Below are 20131 nucleotides of genomic sequence, written 5' to 3'. Positions count from 1 at the left end.
TAGTATCATGTGTGTTTGGAATATTAATCAGTAAAGCAAGGTAAGTACCAGTGGGGAAAAAAGCAAAGGTAATTAGGAACTCTATAGTGTGACAGCTGAATATATTATCTGTGTTAGTGCAAGGCTTACCCCCACACCAGAGATTTGATCTAACTGTCAAAGCCAAGGAAAGCATTTTATAGAAAAGTTTGAATGCAAAAGCAGACCAATACAAACCAACCAACCAACCAACCAACACAAAAAAAAAAAAAAAAAAAAAAACCACACGCAGGTCATCACACTGGAACCCAGCTAACCTCTGAAAATCCTATTGTCTAAGCCCAAAAAGTCACATAGCCCACAGATGGGAGTGAGTTTTCAGTTGTGAGGAAGATCAAAGACATTACAGTGATCACCAGAAACCAAGGGGGAAAAAAAAAAAAAAATCCATAGTTAGAGCTTTTCTTCTGTTACCACAAGGACCAGAATGCACATGAAGTTTGTTTTTATAGCTTGGATAAACCAAACAGCTCAAGCATAAAGGTTTCTTTTTTAGTTTGACACCAGTATTTGACATAGTCAGAGTACTCTATAACAGAAAGTTGGTGTATATTCTCTTGGAGAGAGCAACAGAATGACAGATGCCAGCTGTTAAAACCAAATAGAGATGTGTTTCCTTCATTCAAGTTCCCAGCATTTTCCCACACAATTCATCAGAGTAAATCTAATAACAAAATGCCTCTGTACTGATGGAAACAGCCCTACCTAATCCATCCCAATACCTGAAACAATTCCCTGGTTTTCATGAGGGAAATGGTGCTTGAGACAGACAAATCAGCCTTGAACCACCCCTGTGCCAAGCTGAGTATTGAAAGAGAATATGTTGTGTTCTGTAAACATCACTTGTGGTATGTGAAAGAAATTAATATTCCTCTAGACCCACTGTTTTCCATCAAGTACATTCTTTTGACCTGAGTGTCCTGGTCTCTCCAAAAAGTGTATCTTTGTCTAATTTTTCTTCACTGAAGAATACCTGTGGGGTGCAATATGTAAACTGAGCAACAACTCACACCTGGCCAGGCTTTTTCACTGCCATCAGGTTGTTAAAAAACTACTAGGAAGAGTGGTGCAAAAATAATAGAGGCAAAAGTTTAACTAGACCAGAGCTGTACGTGTTCTTCTAATTTATGGGGATGTGAAAAATAAGTGTGGTCACCAGAAGCAGAGCTTTAGACAAATATCAGTAATCATTTTCCCTTCTGAAATGGTGGGATTCATTTAAATTTTATTAAAGAATATAATCATTAGATTTATAGCCCTAAAATGAAATTGTTTGCATTATAATTCAATGCAGCTATCATTTACCACGGAGACCCAAAACCAGTCCAGAAGCATTTAAAACAGCCATTGTACTTATATTTGAACAGGGGCTTAAAATAATTTGCAGCATTACAACATGGTATTGCAAGAACAAGCCAGTCAGTCTGAGTTTATGGTGAAAGTAATGTACATTGATCTTCCTTGACAGCAATGAAAGCCCAATGACATCCTTCTCTGCCCTGGAGATTGCATGAAATATAACTGCACTTGGCAGAAAAGAACCTGTTTTGCAATTTAACTCTTTTCTGTATGCTTCTCCTCTGTTGTCAGCTGCAAATTAATGGAAACATTAACTCACCCCCTCTGGAAGAGGTCCACATTATGGAACTTGTGTAGCTCCACAGAAAACTCGACCGTTCCCTGAACTTCAGACATGGTTTTTTCAGGTCATCACCTAAATAACACATATATAAAGACATTTTAAACATTTGAAGCATTTTGCTTAGCAATTCCATGAATGGATGATTTCCTTTCAGTCAGCATCTTGGGGTCCATGCAAAGCTTGAAATCGACCGATATCAATTGGAATCTTTCCAATGACATCATTTGGCTCCATCTTCAGGAAAACTTGCTAAAATCCAGATCAAAGCAGTAATTAAGAGAGGTAAGAAGTCTAATTAAGCCTGAGGACAGAATGATAATATTATGAAAAGTATAAGAAGCAAAATGTAAATAACATATTATGTACAAGAATCTCAAAGCAAATTTTAATTAACTCTCTTGCTGCTCTTGTATGGGAAATTGATTTTTTTTTTCTTCACATTTTATGAAATGGCAGATTTCCAGGGTCAGCACAGCTCATTTCTGTAAAAGCATAGGCCAAAAAGACAAGAACTCTAGATAGATGAGAGCAGAATTCAGATTTCTCTTGCTTTTGACCCCTCCTACGATTTAAATAAAGTCCCAGAAGGGAAGCTTCTGAGGGAATATGAATAATTTAAGTATTAATGAATGGAAGATATTCTTTTAAAAAAAATGCTGACAGTCATAGCACCTAATAGGCCACCACAGTCAGATCAAGATTTTGAAGCATTACAGCCATTTACATAGTTCATCTCATGTGCTTATTGAATCATAGAATAATTCAGGTTGGAAGAAACCTCAGGAGGTCATGCCCCACTCAAGGAAGTAAGTTTCCAAACCAGCTCTATTTAATACACAAGTGTAGATCCTTAATATTTCCCTAATTTTAGCAGAGGAAAACCAAGGACCTTTACAGCTTTAGGACAGATTTTCAATTATTTTTTGCTCTTCCCTCCTTCCCCCCGCCCTTACCCCTGCAAGTGTACATCTGGCAATCTGCCAGGCTGCCTGGATATTTTCTGTAGGATCAATGAGAGGATAAAGATTAAATTTTTTTCATTAACACATTCATAAGCAACATTTTAATTGTTGTTTGACAGCTGCCAAATGCAGCCTCTGAGGAAGACCCATGTCAGGGCTCTTAACAATTCCCCTTTCTGAGACATACAGGGCTTTAAAGGGATATGTAGCTCAAAGCAAAGTGAAAAATTTCTCCAGGGGTGCTAATCAGTAATTTTTGTGGCACTCATAGATTTGACCGCGTCCTTTAATGAAGCAGGAGTGAAGAGGATTTTGATACATGAAGTCCTCAGATAACCATTAGGCTTTAGCTATCTCAAGGATTTCTCCTGATTAGTAATTTTCCAGCTGACTGGCTTATTACGCTGATTATTTTAAACTAAGGGGGTTTTGGTTTCGTTTTTGGGGGTTTTTTTCTGGTTATCATCTCAAGCACTACAGTTTTTCAAAAAGATCTTATTTCAGAGTTTAAAAGTTATTAATTTTTCATTCACCATCCTCAAACTTTGGAATGACAATAATGTGATGTAAAATGTATGTAATATATGTCTATAACTATAAGAAAGAAAAAGATAATTGCTAAGCTACACATCTGATTTGCCTCTGAGGTAAGGAACTCTACATTAACTTGTGCCGGGCCAGGATTTGGGTGTGTTGAAGGTGTATTCAAACTATTACATGTCAGAGAATTGCAGGATAAACTAGGTTGGAAAAGACCCTTGAGATCATCAAGTCCCACCTACAACCTAACACCACCTTGCCAACCAGAACAAGGCCCTGAGTGCCACATCCAGTCTTTGCGCAAACACCTCCAGGGACAGTGACTCCACCATCTCCCTGGGCAGCCCATTCCAATGCCCTGTCACTCTTTCTTCATCATATCCAGCCTAAACCTCCCCTTGTGCAGCTTAAGACTGTGTTCCCTTGTCCTGTTGCTGCTGCCTGGGAGAAGAGCCCAACCCCCACCTGCTGCACCCTCCTGTCAGGGAGATGTAGAGTGATGAGGTCTCCCCTGAGCCTCCTCTTCTCCAGGCTGAACACCCCCAGCTCCCTCAGATGCTCCTCATCGGGATTGTGTTCTAGACCCTTCACCAGCCTTGTTGCCTGTGGTTTAATGAAAAACCAGCACACTGCCCTTCTCTGGACCTGCTCCAGCACCTCAACATCTTTCATGAACTGAGGGATCCAGAACTGGACACAGCACTCAAGCTATGGCCTGAGCAGTGCTGAGTACAAGGTAAGAAAAGTAATGCTTTCTGTTTCTTTTGTCCCTCACTTCAACAGGAATGAAACTAATGTTTTGTCCTTTTGCTGTTTGGCACAGATTAAGAAGCTGTACACAGTTTTTAAGTCATGAATATGACATATCCACCAGATGATGTGTGAGTGTCTGTGTGTGATGGTCTTGCCTGAGTCAAAAGCAGACTGTGTGGGAAGCTAGTAGGAAACCATGCAAACCACAGAGCAATACTCTGATGAGGTATTTAGTCTTGAGGAGAGTACTGATTAAAATAATTGCCTTTGGCAATATATCTGCATGTTGGGCTGAGGCATATTTCCCTAGACCACAAGCTCAAAGGATCAAAGGAAACTCCATGCTTTTGAAGACAGCAGTTTAAAGAGGAGACGTGTGAATGGATGGCCAGCCAGCTCAGCCCAGTACCAGCATTGTCAAAGACAGAAATAATTATGTGAAGTTAAGATTAACTAAGGTATACGAAAAATTTAATGCATGCAAATTTGCACATAGGTCTTCTCTGTATTTGCACTATATTTTTCAAGTTTTACACCTCTTCAAAACGAATACAGAAGTTATCTTGAAAACAAAATACTACAAGCAAAAAAAACCTGCTTCTGTAACTTTATTTCCCCTACTGATCACCAGAATTAAAGTGTAAGCACCTGCTACACCAGTTTGAACTTCCATCCACCAGAACATCAGAAGATCAGATCACCCAGATCTACACCCTCAGCAGTAGAGCCTGGTACTTCAGGGAGCACCTCACAAGTAATAAACAGGCCTCTGGTGCACCTTAATTTCATGGCACTTAGCAAGGTTCAAAGAATTCTGCTTAGACACATGGGTATAATTCTTCAATGCAAGAAGCTATGAAATTTGACAAAATAGCTCCAGGCACCACTGGATCAAGAAAATATTAAGTCATTAAAATTCTGCACTAATTTTTAACTTTTGTACCAAGTGCCTGCTTAAAGGAACCTTTTATAATAATGCTCCAAAATCCATGGCTCATGAAGGACCTCTGATCAACCCTTGTGTGGGACAACCTTGGGTTATAAATAGAGCAATAGCTGGTAAAAATAATACTAAATGTTGCCATGACATCAGCATTGTAAACACAATAGGGAACACTGCCAGTGTTGTTTCATCAGTTATCTAATCAGCAGTTTCAAGAAAAATACAGAGGTCAAATTTGGGAAGGCTTTAGTACATTTGTATTTCTGAAATGTCTGTTTCTATATCAAACTCCTTGCATTTTCCAAAAGAGACCATAAAACAGCACTAATAAATATCAATGCAAAGCTAATAAAGCCACATGGGAAGTGTTTTGGACATCTGCTCCTGTAAAAGCAGTGCCTATGGTCACCCTGGTCATTCCAAAGCCTGGATTGCCTCAGATGGCCCTGCCACTGTCACTGGCTGTGCTGTGCTGTCCTACACGCACCACTGGCATGAGTCAGGTCACCAGTTTGACAGTTTGTCCTTCCAGATAGAGTTGGCATCCTAGCAAGGGACAGTCAATTTCAATTGGCACTTTACTTAGAGCAAGGACACACCAACTGAAAATCAGAATCCGTTATACAAATAAAGCCTATGAAAATCTATATGTTTAAAGACTGGAGACTGTCTCACATGCATTTTTAAAGAAAAAATGCACCTACACCCTCATTGCTCTCAGTGGAAACACCTTCTGCATTGGAGACTGTTAAAGAAATGATAGTGGCTAAATGCAACCTTTTTAATGTACAGTATTTGTACTTGTCATGAGTTAACACAGTTTGGTTTTTAGTTAAAGAGGAATATAGAATATTGCCCTGACAGGACCTTGGAATTGTTTCAGAAAGGACAGGAACCTATCAGAAGCTAATTTTAGATATTGACATCTGCTTGGACCACTGGGAATGTTGAATATGACTTTGGGAAGTACCCATATAAACCCTGACTTTGTTCAAGCCAGGCCTTTTCCTTTCAGGCAGAGAGCGAGAAAGGTAACATCATACAGCAGCCCGGGGTCGGCCGGGCCCCGCTGGCCTGGCCGGGTGGCCGGGGCCAGGCTGTCCCGGGCCCAGAGGAGCGGCCCTGGCCGGGCCGTGCCTCCGGGCCCAGCTGCTGCCAGCAAGGGGGGCTGGGCAGGCTCTGCCGGCCGGGCCCCTGATACCAGCTACGGGCCTGGCTGGGCCAGGGCCCGCCCCGATTTAAACTGAGGGGCGGGCAAAAAAGGCATTTATGATCCTGCCTGGTTTTTTTTATTATGGACTGCCCGGGTGCTCTGATCTGTGATCTTTCTACATGAGTTCTTCCTCCTCTCACCAGCACGGCCTTGAAAATCTAACACCATGAGCTGCTTCAAGAGGGAAAAAGACTCTGGGCAGATTTAATCCTTTCCTGACAAAATGAAGCTTCCAAGGCCTAACCTTTCCCTGAAAGAGAGAAGAAAGAAACAAAGTGGATGTAGAAAAGACACCACATTAAGTCAGTGGAGCAAGAGTGAAAGAACTGATAATGATTATTGGAAGAAGGGATTGAGGAAGTGAACATTTTAAACTGGACTTCTCTAGTGTAAACTGTGGAGAAATTGACTATTTCTTATAATACCTTAATGTTGTTTGGGGGAATGCTGGATCTAGTTAAAAGTTAGGGATTGATATAATTGAGATCTAAGTGAGAATCTTGATCAGAGTAAGCCCCTCACCTCCTGGGGTAAAAGGAGGTCTCTATCTCTTTTGAGACAGAGACAATTTTAGCGATAGAAGAAGAGAATCCTTGTTTTATACCAGAAGAAGCATTCTTAAACAGTACCCCAAATACACTGAGAGGTCCATAAGTAGCCAAGGGAAAGGCTGCTAATGGGTGGAACTGCACAATCTGCAATAATTCCAGGTGGTTGCAGATTTGTGATATTGGGAGCCACCAGACTGTTTTTTGTCTTGTGGCGAGTGTCTCCACAGAACTCTAGAGAGACTCCTCTCCCAAAGTAATGAAAGATTATGTTTAAATGGTGAAACTGACTGAGAATCACAGGTTGTGTCCCTCTATGTTGTTTTGCAGTAAAGTACACAGTTTGTAGGGGGAGGGAGGAGTGTTTTGAAGTTTCTTTTTTATTTTCCAACTTTTTTTTTCCATTCTTTTAGTGTGTGTTAATAAAACTATTTGTTTGTCTTGAAGCTTGAGCCTGCTTTGCTTCTTCTGATCCTATTCTACAGGGAAAAAAAGAGAGTAAACACCGACACCACTACAACTAAATTTGGTAAACAGAGTTTGACGAACGTGAAACCACTACAGTACTTAATGGCATTTCAAGGATTCCGTCAACTGACCAAGCCCTCTTCCAGGAGGCAATTAGTTGATTATGTACCACACACACCACTGTTAAAGACCTTGAAGATAAAAATTAATCTGACAACTCCTCACTGAAACAGCAATCACTGTCACCCCAAACAAAGGGAGCTAAGGAAGGCAAGAAGGGGAGAGAGCAGGACACTACATAATCTGACAGTCCATGAACCTTCTGGCATTTGGAGAATTACATCCAAGCAAAAACAAACCATATTTTTTTTTAAATAATCCACTTTTGTTTGGTTGGTTGGTTTGTTTTCACTATTCTTAAGAATCTCCCTTACAGAAACTGGTATTAAAAAAAGGGGGAAAAAGGAAAAATACACCAAGGACAAAAGAATGAAATGCCATGTGACCAAGGGCAGTGACTCATGACCTAAAAGCATTCATTTAAGAGAATACAACTACCTCTCAAGAAACACAGCACATGCTATCTGCAGGATATCATGACTGTCCATACTGGTTTTAAAGCATCTTTTATTTTATTGTAATTTTTTTCAGAAGCTGGCACTTGTTTCAAGCTAGGCATTTATATCCATTCATTTATTTATTTACTAGGATTTCTTGATTAAGAGAATAAAATCACAGTAAGATAACTTTATTCTCCTCTCCACTAATGTTTTTACCCACTGTACTTCTAAGTAAGAAAAGTAAGACAAACAAAATACAAGGAGGACAGTAAACATACACATATGCTCTGAGATGAAAGGACTAGAAGAAGCAAACTCATTAGACCAAATCTCTTTTTCATTGTTGTTTTCCTTTTTAATTGCTCACTTTCATGCAGCTGAACTGGATCCCAGTTCTTAGGACAGTGATGGCATCTCAATAGCCTTGCCTGAGCATACATTAATTTCCTGAGACAAAGCAGTCACAAATGTCAGCAAGTCCTTCCTCTACAACTCTGTCATTAGCTGTTCTCCACTTTACAGAACGTGTCAGCTTTTTCTGCCCGCACATCAGCAACATGAGAGAGGTGAGCTCTTCACCTTCAAAGTGATTTCAAAAGTTAACACCTCATTTTGTTAAAATAAATCAACACAGTATTTCTCTTCTAAGATTTTGGGTGGCAGTAAGACATTTCCTTTACACTTTAAAAGGAGCCAATCTAAGTACAACACTAAAGGTACAAAAAGTGACAAGGCTTGTCAATGCCATCAGTAGCCAAGTCTACCACTTGATCACAAGCCCATTTGTATTTCACCTCTCTTCCTAAATGTCCTGATGTGTCATAGACTCATTGAGCTATAAATAGCACACCCATATGTTCCAGATCCAGATCTACCAGAGCCACTTCAGTTCTAGGAGCCTGGTCCACCTGCCCGTTGCTGTCATGTTCTTCAGTGTCACAAGTCCTAGGTACCCGAGCGTGTACTCTCTGGCCAGTCCATGATCATATCCATATTTCCCAGGCACTCAGGATTTCCAGACTGAGCCCGTTGCATTATCAGTGCAACTCACTTACTGCATGCAGCATCAGTTGCATGATGCCTGGAGGGTACACTCCCTTTGAATGGCCAGCTGACCCCAGAAAACTGAGATGCAAAAATCACCTGTGCTTCAGTACCAACTACCTCTGAAGAGGCTCAAATTCCTTCATATGTTGCTAAAATTTCTCAGTTGGGGAGTAACAGGCTTTAGATCCCCCATAACCCCTGTTTCTAGACCCTAGAGGCCAGCCTAGAGTCCCTCCAGGCTCTTTGGACAGATGTTCCTGATGGAGCCATTCTCCCTGTCTGGGTTATAAAACATGTTTTTTACATCTTTTCATGTCTGGACTGGCCCAAATTATCATCCATGTTGTTTGTTCAAATGCTTGCTGCTGCTCAGCACCCCTTTTAAAGTCTTGCTTCTTCCAGGTCACTCAATAGAGAGAGAGAGACTATAACCAGTATAGATCAGATTATTAGCTGGAACATTCATTCTCCAAAAAAACATGACACCTAAGAAACCTTGTGTTTCTGTTTTGTTAGTTGTTATTTTATTGATCACACCCCTTGAGATGTGAAAACATCTACCTTGCTAGCTTAGTCCTAAAATTCGAATTTCCTGTGCTTGTCTATGTATCATATTTTGGGTTATAGCAGAAATAGCTTTCAAAATAATCTGGATTATTCTTCTCTTCTCAAAGAGAAAACTTTCTCCTGCAGTGTTGCCCCACAAAATGATGTCACCAATGTACTGCAGGTGTTGGGATCATACACCTTGTTCCAGTGCAGTCTGTATCAATCCACAACAAATGGTAGGATTATGTTTTCACCTTTGTAATAGCCATTTCCATATGTACTGGCTAGACCTCGATGTGAAAGCAAACTGTTCCACACCAAGGAGTCTCAATTGCCAAATTCTCAGACTTGTCTGGCCTGCTCATCAATAGCTGGTGCCTCCGTGTCTGTCCAGCTCATTGTCACTTCATTGTATGATGTCAATGCATCTTGTGAGAAATTTCACCACATGGACTGTGCGCACCAGATTTCATCCTAGTCTCTGGATGTCAGGTCATTATAGATGACCTCAAACACAGCTGATTTCCTCAGATCATGGATATCTCCTTCCATGTGTATCCATTTCCTTTGAGACTCTGCAAGCCTTTCCTTGAGGAAAACTGAATAGAGACTGTTTCTGCCAAAGACTGAGACTCCTTGTTAATTGTCTCCATAAGGGGGTACCAGAAGTACAATCAGGCCTTCAGGTCAGAGTCCAAATAACAGATTAAACTCAAGATCAGTGATTTAGTAACAAACCTCCCAGGTAAAACATCACTAATCACTGCAAAGCACAGCAAACTGCAAAGCCAACACCAGTCTTCAAAATGAGCTGGGGTGGGGCGGGGGGGAAGAGCATGGCACAGATCACAGAAACTGATATCAAGAACAGATTAATCAATATTGTAACCCATAAATGTTAACATATGAATCATTTCTAATATGCTCTTATCAATCTATCATCTCAAACTCTTAGAGTTCCAAAGGTGCTAAAAAGAAGTGGTGCAATTTAACCCCAGCTGGCAGCTAAGAAACACACAACTCATTCACTTAGCCCCAGAAGGATGTGGAAGAGACCTGGAAGGGTAAAATTGGGGAAGTTTGTGGGTTGTGACAAGAATGGCTTAATAATTGAATTGTAATATTAGCAAAAAAACACTAGTAATAAGAGTATTGAAAAAGAAAATTTTAAAAAAAGTGAAATAAAACCCAAGAAAGAAAAATTATGCAAATGAAAAAGAACCAAACCACCTTGCTGGTGGGGTGGTGTAAAAGGTAGAATAGTCTTTTACTCTATGTAAGCTCTGCTCAGCAGTAATGAAAACATTCCTGTGTTATCAACACTGTTTCCAGCAGAAATCCAACACAGCCCCACATCAGCTACTGTGAAGAAAAATAACTCTCTCCCAGCTAAAACCAGCACAGGAGACACTACACATACACACTTGGACTCAATGATCTCAAAAGTGTTTTCCAGCCTAAATGATTCTATGATTTTATGATGTAAATCTCAGCCCAAAGACTTGTTAGTTTTGTTAGACTTTTGGGTCAATCTGCATTTATGATTTTCTGTTTGTTCTTATGCGTATTACAATTAAAACTCCAGTCCCAAGTCTTCCCTGGAAATTAAATTATTTTCCAATAGGAGAAACCTTCTAATGTTCTCTAAGTCATGGAAGTGTCAGGGGTTGCTTTGTAAGGTCTCCAATCTTTACAACCACCTAACATTACCCAGCATAATTTACAGAATGAGATAGCATCACAGATAATCCCTTGCAGCTGTTTTGATAAGTTTTTTAGGTTTCCAGTCTGCTGTATTCCTTTGCATATTTTCTCCAGTATTGAAACCAAAGTAAAGATTTGTGATACAGGTGAAAACAAATACAAGGAACATAATCTTGCTTAGTCACATCTGTGAAACATGCTTTTTATCCACTGCATAAGCATTTAGCCCAGTTTAAAATTATAAAGACTAATTCAGTTTGTATACTCTAAAGAGCTAACTCAGTTTGGATGCAAGCCCTGAAAATAATCCTCCAATATTACAAAAAAAAAGAGGTTGCTGTTTAATGTTCTCAGGAAAATCAATATTCAACATTTTTTCGGATGCATTAGACATATGTTCACAGAGTGCAACACCATGAGCCAGATTTCCCAAAGTTCATTGATTGCTGCCACTGAAATGTAATGAGTTAGAGACACAAATATTAAATGATCCTTTAAAAAATTACTCATAGCCCAAGGAGTATTCAGAGTGGAGCAAATAAGAAAGGAACTGTTTGTTTTGTTTTGGTTTGGTTTTTTTGGTGTTTTTTTTCCACTTACAAACTCCAGGGTGATTTGTCTTTTACCATTACAAATGTGATTCACCAAGTACCTGCAGTACCCAGTTCACTGGGGGTAGATAATGCCCATTCAACCTCCAGCAACAAAATTAGTGTTAAGATTAAAACCATTTAAACCTCACAGCTAAGAAATTTCACGCTAGATCAACAGCTTCAAATATATGGACCACATGGGGTAAAAACAGACTGTAACTAAAGAGTCCAAAGAAAATCACCCAGGAATACAAGTCAACAACTTACTTCAATTCCTTTCACGTTCTGTTTGTGAGACCATTCTACAGCAGAAATTTTGTACAAGTCACAAGGTCCAAGTGGGCTGAGAAGCAAGTCTAGATTATACCTTTCATAAACTGGTCATTTCAAGGGTATTTAGATAGAGGAATAAATCTACTAAGAGAAAACCCCAAAAATACCAGGTTGTGCCAGAGGATTTTAGGGCAGAACTGAAGAGGGCCAGAATAAATGTCAGCCAGGAGGCTGTTCTTATGAGATATAAAGCCTTTGCGCTATTACACAGGTTTAAATGTGAACACAGCTGTGTAAAATTAGGTCAGAGCATTCAAAAAAAAAAAAAAAAAAAAAAAATTAAGAGCAGCCACGATTTGTCCTCTGTTAGCACGTGCCTGTCAGGACACCAGTGCTGAGTTCAGCTCAGCACAAATCCCTATCTGCTTACACCCGTTAATAATAACCTGCTGTTGGTATTGTGCAAAAAATGAAGCAGCAGGGGAAATTCAGACAGAAGAGGAAGAGCAAAACAGAAGGAAAAAGGAGATAATACAAACTTTTCCCTGGACTAGCTTCCCACTGCTAAATAATCCTCTCTTCTTCACACCTTCCCTATCTGTTCCTTCCCTGACTTATTTTACTTCTTTATGGCCTTCAAAAGAAAAAGATGTTTCAAAATTTTATGCACAACTGAGAGCTAAAATTTCAGACTCCTCAGAAATCATCATCTTCAATCTTCAGCAGTTTTTGTGTCTTATTCCCACTGTTCACCTCATTCTTTTTTTTTCTGATATTCCCATTGTCAGTCTTAGAAACACAAAACGCATCAAAAGGCAGCAAGTTATTTGAAGCATATTTAGGACACTCAGACAGAATTATCCATCGTTCTCACATTTGACTAAGCTCCTCTTCCCAGTAAAGGGAGATATATTCTTCTCAATCTGGGCTCTTTTGTTGGTTTCATACAGGAAATTAGGGCTCTTTAGGGGACTGACTTTATTTTCATGTACTCACAGAAGAACCCCACAATTTATTTTTATAATTTTTGTTTTTGAAGTTCTGCTCCAGTTCATACCTGACTGAAGTCAAAACTGCTTGGACATATGTGATCGTGATAAGCAAAGCAATCACACGTAGACGAGAATTTTCGCAGGGCAGAGGTTCCTCTGTTCTGACTCAAGGCTGAGTTCAGGCGGAGAGAGAGCCTCTTTGTTTATTTCTTACTTTTTATACATTTGTGGGTCTGGCCAAAGATTGGCTGTTTGGGGTTTCCACCCTTCAGCCTCAGTGGCCAGACCAGTTGTCAGTTACAATTGTTTTCAGGTTAGAAATATGCAAACAAAGGACAGAGAATGAAAAACAAAGGATTTGTTTATGTTACATATGTGGGAAAATGGTAGAAAACTGCTCATAATATTGTACAGTAACTAAAGATCTGACTCCATTTTATGAAAATTCAAAAGGCTATAAAAAACTCAGAAAAACCAGGGTAACATACATATGTCTATATTAAGTCTTTGGTATCCAAATGTTTGACCACATTCAAAACTTCAGCAACGGCTAAAGGTCAATTCTGTCTTCCAAGATCCTCCTTGAAAAAAGTCCTGTATCAAGTTCTGTAGGGCTGCAGAGGAGAGGTGAGAAGATCAATGAGAGTATCCTCTTGCAAGAGATTTGGGATTGCCTGATGCATGAGTAAAGGAGCTCTCTGCTTTGGTGCACAAACCGTTATGTCAATAGAGACATCACCAAAGAACCCAGGTAGGAAACAGAGGGACTTGAACATCAGCCTGATGCTACAAACAAGTCACAGCTAATAAACTAGCGACAGTCATGACAGAGAAAGCCTACTGAGTTATATGTTTTGACTGTTCTGACTGCATTTCCATTATCGGTCATGAAAAATTTTATGACATTGTCTAACTGTGCTGTAAACTCAGCTGTCCTTGTCAGACCTTTAATGCTTATTTTGTGTGATCAAATTCACTGCAGAGTTTCTTGGACAAGTTATAGTCTCCTTCAAAGGATGAAGGATGAATCCTTTCTGAGGGTATTCTAAGTGAGCACATACTTCACATTAATTGCATTGATTATCCTTGTTTGTGAAAAATTTAAAGCACAGGCACTTGCCCATGAGATTCATCTCACTATAACTAGAAATGTCTTCATACATATGAGGTGTTTAGAGCCTCGCTATAGTCAGTAGGGATATAGAAAATGACTTCAACAGGATTCATGTCACCATTTCTGGATTCCAAGAGAGCTGAAAGCAACTTTCTGAGGTGCAAACATATGAGCCAAGTCCACATCCAGTTAGATGAATGTCAGTCATAGCCAAATTCCACATATAAACAGGATTTTGAATGCATGCAGAGTCACTCATGGAAAGGGTGAGAGATGTAGCATGTGTGTATCCCTATATATGCATTTGTACCCTATGTTGGACTTGATGATCTTGCAGGTCTTTTCTAACCTTAATGATTCTATCATTCTTATATGTGTTTAAATGGAAAAACTAAAAAAAAAAAAAAAAAAAAAAGCAAATCCTCAACACTTGATGATACAATATCTTTCCTTTCTTTGCCTGAAAACATTTTGCTTTTTATCACACACGTGTAGACATCCAGCTGGAATCAACAGTCAGATTATCCCCAGATAGAAAGGTGCTCAACACTTAGGAGACAGGAAATGTTAAAGATAAGGCTGGCCACAGAATCTCCATCATCTCATGACTTAATGCACATGGATCATGTTATGATCAGACAATGATCAAAAACACTTCGCCTCTTGCAGTGCTAAGGACATACAAGGTCTGGGAATTAATCTGGACATTACAGGTGAGGTTCTTTGGCTTTTCAGACTTCAAAAGACATAAGGGAGATAAGATACTGAAAAAAGAGGCTACTCTGCTGATCCAAGAAAATATGTACATATTTAACAAGTCAGGTTCTCTGTTGTCTTGTTCTCTTGATACAAGTTTTGAACATGTTAAAGGCTCTTAATGTGGCCCCTTATATTCAATAAAATTATCTGAAACTGCTATAAAGGAAATACTGTCAGCAGATGTTAATATTTCATGTGGAGTCAGTGGAGCTATTGATATTTGAAAGGAGCAATTGAATTGAATGTTTGCAGTGCTGGACTGAAAGAGAACACAACAAGAGGTACCCTCCCACGCTGAACAAGAGCAGAATTCAGAACCCTGGAAATTTGGCAAGAACATGTGGTTCAATTACCATCACCAGAAATGCTTAAAGGCTGGGACAGAGTAGGAAAATCTCCCAGGAAGTGTTCAAGGCTGGGCTGGATGGGGCTTGGAGAAACCTGGTCTAGTGGAAGTTGTCCCTACCCATGGCATGGGGGTGGGACTAGACGATCCTTAAGGTGCCTTCCAATGCAAGCCATTCTATAATGCTATGATTCTAAAAAGGATGTTGGTGAGAAAACTTGACAGAGAGAGGAGGTCAGAGCAGCATCAGCAGAACCAGAGTCTTGGTATTACTGGAAGAGGGAATATTTGCAATACTTATTGCAAAATACTTATTGCAAATAATTATTACAATACGGATTTACTATCAGGCTCACAGGGGAAAAAAAAAAAAAAGTTAAAAACAGTTTTTTCATCACTGTCCTCAGTTATAAAATGTTTAACAAATTGCACACAAAATTTGAGGCAGACATTTATTATAAGGGCCATTGACTACAATAGTAAGTAAAGAAGCTGCAAACCATTTTCCATCATAACAGCTCTTCACATAGGCAGTAACTATTAAACTGGGATGTGATAAGGGAGGAACAGGTGCTGCTTTAGAGCAGCGTGATTTAAGTACAGGCAATAAAATATGCAGAGCCATAATCAGAATTTTGACTAGTTTTAAGTGCTTGTGGCCATGTTGATATAAATAACTGCATCAGGTTTTCCTACAGAGTAAGAGCTAAATTAAGTAGTTTACAAACAGAGGGAAAGGCTGACTTATTTGTCATGGCACTGCTTGATCTGTGACAAAAATAGAAAGGGCCAACTGTGCCACTGCTAGACATGAAGCCAACACAACAGGGCCTGAGGTACAGCTGCTGAATACAGCAAGGCCAGCAGAGTCTATCAAAACAACAGGAAACATATTTCTTTCTCAAATTCAACCCAGCATCTTGCCAAACTCCTCCAGAAGGTTTTGTGCAGCAAGAAAGTTTGCCTCACAGAAGGGCTGTATTTTTTTCCTGAAGGCCATGAGTCTCATTCCAGCTGCAGAACATCTGTCACTCAAACTGTGCCTGTCATGTTAAAAGGATGTTGCTCAGTCATAGACATGGAGATGGATTTTAGAGTACTGTGGGCATTGACAACCCATTAATGGTTGAAAATTCCTGATTGTCCACAGCATCTAAGTGTTTGCTTTGGTGTTGTCCTCAACAAAGGTACTTGAGTTGTAGAAAAAACATTGTCTGAAGAGGAAGGTAAGATTCTAACTAAACAAAGATATCAAACTTGGGGCTTTTCCCCTGAAGTACTTTTTGTGTGTGCCCAAGTATTTCCAGCCCAGTAAACTTGGGCAACACAGACCGGGATCTTGCTAGAAAGGCAGCCTCTGAGACACCAGTACCACCATCCTGCCACGTCACCTCCACATCACCTGAAGTCCTGCTTTCCTGGCAGTGGCTGTGAACAGACTAGATGTCCATGGCACACTGCACATGTACATAAACCAGCCATGAACTGCAGTCCTCTGATGGAGCTGTTAGAAGAGATTTCATGTGGACATTTATATAAGAAACCCCATCAGGCAAAGAAATATGGAGACTTTGTGAGGACAGGGCTGGGCTGGTATCACATCTTCATGAAATTGCAGTGAAGATCTTCCTCTTAGACCCACTCCTACTTCCTCATTTTGTTGCCAGACTGTTATTCCTGGCAAATTAAAGAAGGGCTTACTTTATCACCTGTATTATTGTTGTTTTTGGGGTTTAACCTCCTTTGCCGAAGCTCTATGCCCACAGGGACACTCTATGTCTTATTGGAGAAATATTTAGAAAAACTAAGGGAAAGTACATTTTTATTTTTTTTCACTGCAACATAGCAGTACTGACTGTGGTTTTGGCACAATATAGAAGTGATGACCACTTTTACTGGTTTGTACAGATTAAAATTAGTGATCTTGGAGCTCTATTTATTTTATTTTTGGTTTAGGTAATGCAGACACACAATTTGAATCAGCAGCCAGAACCAGGCTATGAATACACCAAATACTTCCATTTCGTAAACCAAACTCCAACATTTCCCATATAAATATTTATAGTCAAGTCAACATATCATGAGAAAAGGTTCTAGGAAACCATCATATGAGAATTCTTCCCAAGACAAAATATTGCAAATTTGAAAGTTGTGGAGTAATCCTTCCAGTTATTTGCCTTTCCTATGCTAAAATCATGCTTTGTCATTTCAGGAATGAAGAAAGTCCTTCGTCATGTTCAGAAAGTTTTTCTCATGTCTTTAGAACACTAGATATGCATTCAAAATACACTAGATGAAGGCATCCAGATATTTTAATAAAGTTTTAGAAAAAAAAAAAAAAATCAGACAGAAAGATGCAACTCTGCTTGAGAAAAATTAAATTAAACTGTTCTCTGCTAGACCTTTTTATATTGTCTGCTATAATATCAGCAAAATGAAGTAATGAACCCAACACCATGACAAATTTGCAGCCAGCAAAGGTGTCATTTTGTTAATTTTGCTTCCATTTTGCTAATGCACTGCAGATCCAGGAACAAGAATATCTTGAGGAAAATATATATCACACCAATATCTCATACAACATTAATTACCCAATCTCACATCAAGCTGCTGAGCTAAAAACCAAACCAAAACAGCTCCTGGTGCTCCTGGCCAGGAATTCTCCAAGAGCAAAACACCAGAAACAGAGCAGAGGAAATTTCATCACTAAAGCTGAATCTGGGATAGCATCTTGGATGAAACACTTATTCATAGAAGGAATCTTTTGCAAAAAAAGCTGAGATGAAGCCCAAATTTTTAGTTTTATGCCAAACAATACCATTAAGACTTCTACTGGCACATGGGAACTTATCAGCATATTTGCTCTTTCCAGCTTAAAATAAAATGTCATTTGGAAAGTTATTGACAGCATTTCCTAATTAACTGAATTATCGAGAGAGAACTAGCCTCCAAATCCTGACATTGCTAATTTTTTGAGTTCGTTGTATTTACATACCTCACAGGGAAACATCCATGATCTCTTAAGAATGAAGACTCAGCTTACAGGAGGCAGTAATTAACTAACAAATGTCAGGCTCAGATCAATCATCTGTATTAAAACTAGCAGAGGACTTTTCCTCCATCTCCAAACAAGACAGTGAGGCGTGAATTTGAAATCAGGTGAATGTAGTTAACCCGAAAGCTGTAACAAAAATAGGTACATAAACATTTAAATAAAAATCCTTGTCGTGTGAATATCCCTGTTCAGAAAATGTTCATTTAGTAAAAATAATAGTACAAATCTGCTCTGTTCTTGTGGGGTTTTCATAGCCTAATTCTTGGCAACAGATTAATCATTCCTGGTGTCCCACAATCAAACTCTTAACCCTCACTGGTTTTCAGTTTTGTTTTAGAAATAGAATCAATACAGAGAATACCAGGAGCACTTACAGAGTTCTGAGTGCTATGTACAGCTTCACAAACCCCAGCAAATATCTCAGATTTCTTATGGTCTCATTTTACCTTTGCTGTAGAGGGTCTAGCCAATTTTAAAATTCCATATGACTTTTGTCAGAGGCATAATTTTATTTCCAGAACTCACAGTAGAAGTGATGATAGGCCTGCAGAGCTGAAACGAGCTGAAACTACCTTCGTGTGTGTATCTCACTTTGAATTTCAGACACTAGCTTGCTGTGCAAGCAAACATTTCAGATTTGATCTGAAAATCAACAAAACACAAGGAACAGAGGACCTCCAGGGTCTTTTTATTGCCTTTTTAAAAGCAGTGGCATTTTACCTCTTATTTTGCCCCAGGAGCATGCTTATATCTATGTAAGATACTTTGGGAAAAGGGTAATTTAGGATATCTTGCAGACTCAAATGCCAGAGTGTCAAAGTATTACTATTTTCACCCATAACACCATACATGAAATTATTAAAGCTCTATTTTCAACAGCAATTAAACAACTAGAGAGAAATTCCGATGCCTAAACACAGAGATCTAGTGTCATTTTATACCCTCTAAGATGTAAAAAAAGGAAAATTATTCCCAACTGTCAGTTTGCCCACAATGTGGGAGAGTCCTGCTTTCTTTGGAAGCAGCAGCTAAATATCATATGAGGCATCTTAAAGCCTCTCAAATGACAGCACACATTTCTGATTAGGGTTATGAGTGTTTTCTCTAAAATCTGCAAACAAATAAAACCTAGAAAGAGGTTGAACTTGGCCTGAAATAGCCACCCTAGTGAACTAATTCAGCCTCTCCTGACTGCATCTCTTGCAGAAGCAATGGAACACTTGGATGACTACACACAGTGCCTTAACAACAGAATGGAGGTGCCTCAATGTGGGAATACATCTAATTCTCAAACTGAAACCTCTCTCACCTATTTTAGGTACATACATATGGACTACTTGTCTACAAAAGGGAAAAAAATGAAAGTATTAGATTCCCCTGACCCATTTCTCTACATCCATTTCACGCTGAAATGAGTCACACCATTCATTTCCACAGATTAGCAGGAGAATCTCAATGCTTATCTCTGATGTAGCGTCTTGAGGAGAGATGAGAAATCCCACTTCTGGAACATGGGTATTGATCAAGACGGAGATACCTGCATCTCAGAAGTACCACCAGACATCCACACATAACTTCAGGCACTTACAATTTATTTGGAACTCTAAATTTTAAATTTTAAATTCCTAGATTTCATTGTTCTCCAAAACGCAACTCAAGACAATCCCTTTAAATGACATGGAATTTCAAATTATATATCAGACAAAAGACTATTGCTACGAGTCTAAATGCAACTTTGTCCGACAGATGTTATATCTCAAACAGAAAAATAAATTATAAGATTTAAAAATTGATCTAAGGCTTTTATGTAGGCATTTCACATATGAACATCACAGTAATCACACTTGGTCATTTAAATTAAATTTTTATCGTATTTATATTTTCCTAATTTCCAAGATTGAATGGAAAAGAAAGGTAAGATTAAATAATATCAGAAAAGATCCCAGATGCAACAGGAATTATGCCATGAAACTAAGCCCTGTCCACTCACAGGTAAAAGTTCCCTTCACCTAAGTCCCAATTGCATTTTTT

At 39.2% G+C, this 20131-nt stretch overlaps 1 protein-coding gene across 2 annotated transcripts in view; it reads right to left on the bottom strand.

Annotated features, from left to right (window-relative positions):
- FAM135B (family with sequence similarity 135 member B) overlaps window positions 1-20131 on the bottom strand; it is a 211253-nt gene that overhangs the window by 144467 nt on the left and 46655 nt on the right. For both annotated transcript variants that reach the window (XR_005703517.2, XM_040081750.1), the window contains exon 2: window positions 1658-1753. Coding sequence is in view for 1 of the 2 variants with exons in the window: in XM_040081750.1 (XP_039937684.1) it covers window positions 1658-1734 (77 nt within the window). In the remaining variant the exon portion in view is untranslated. The remainder of the gene's footprint in view (window positions 1-1657; window positions 1754-20131) is intronic.

This window comes from Hirundo rustica, chromosome 1 (genome assembly GCF_015227805.2).
Source record: "Hirundo rustica isolate bHirRus1 chromosome 1, bHirRus1.pri.v3, whole genome shotgun sequence".
NCBI classification, from domain to species: domain Eukaryota; kingdom Metazoa; phylum Chordata; class Aves; order Passeriformes; family Hirundinidae; genus Hirundo; species Hirundo rustica.
Note: the sequence above shows the minus strand (reverse complement) of the source record. Positions and strands in the feature narration are given on the sequence as shown.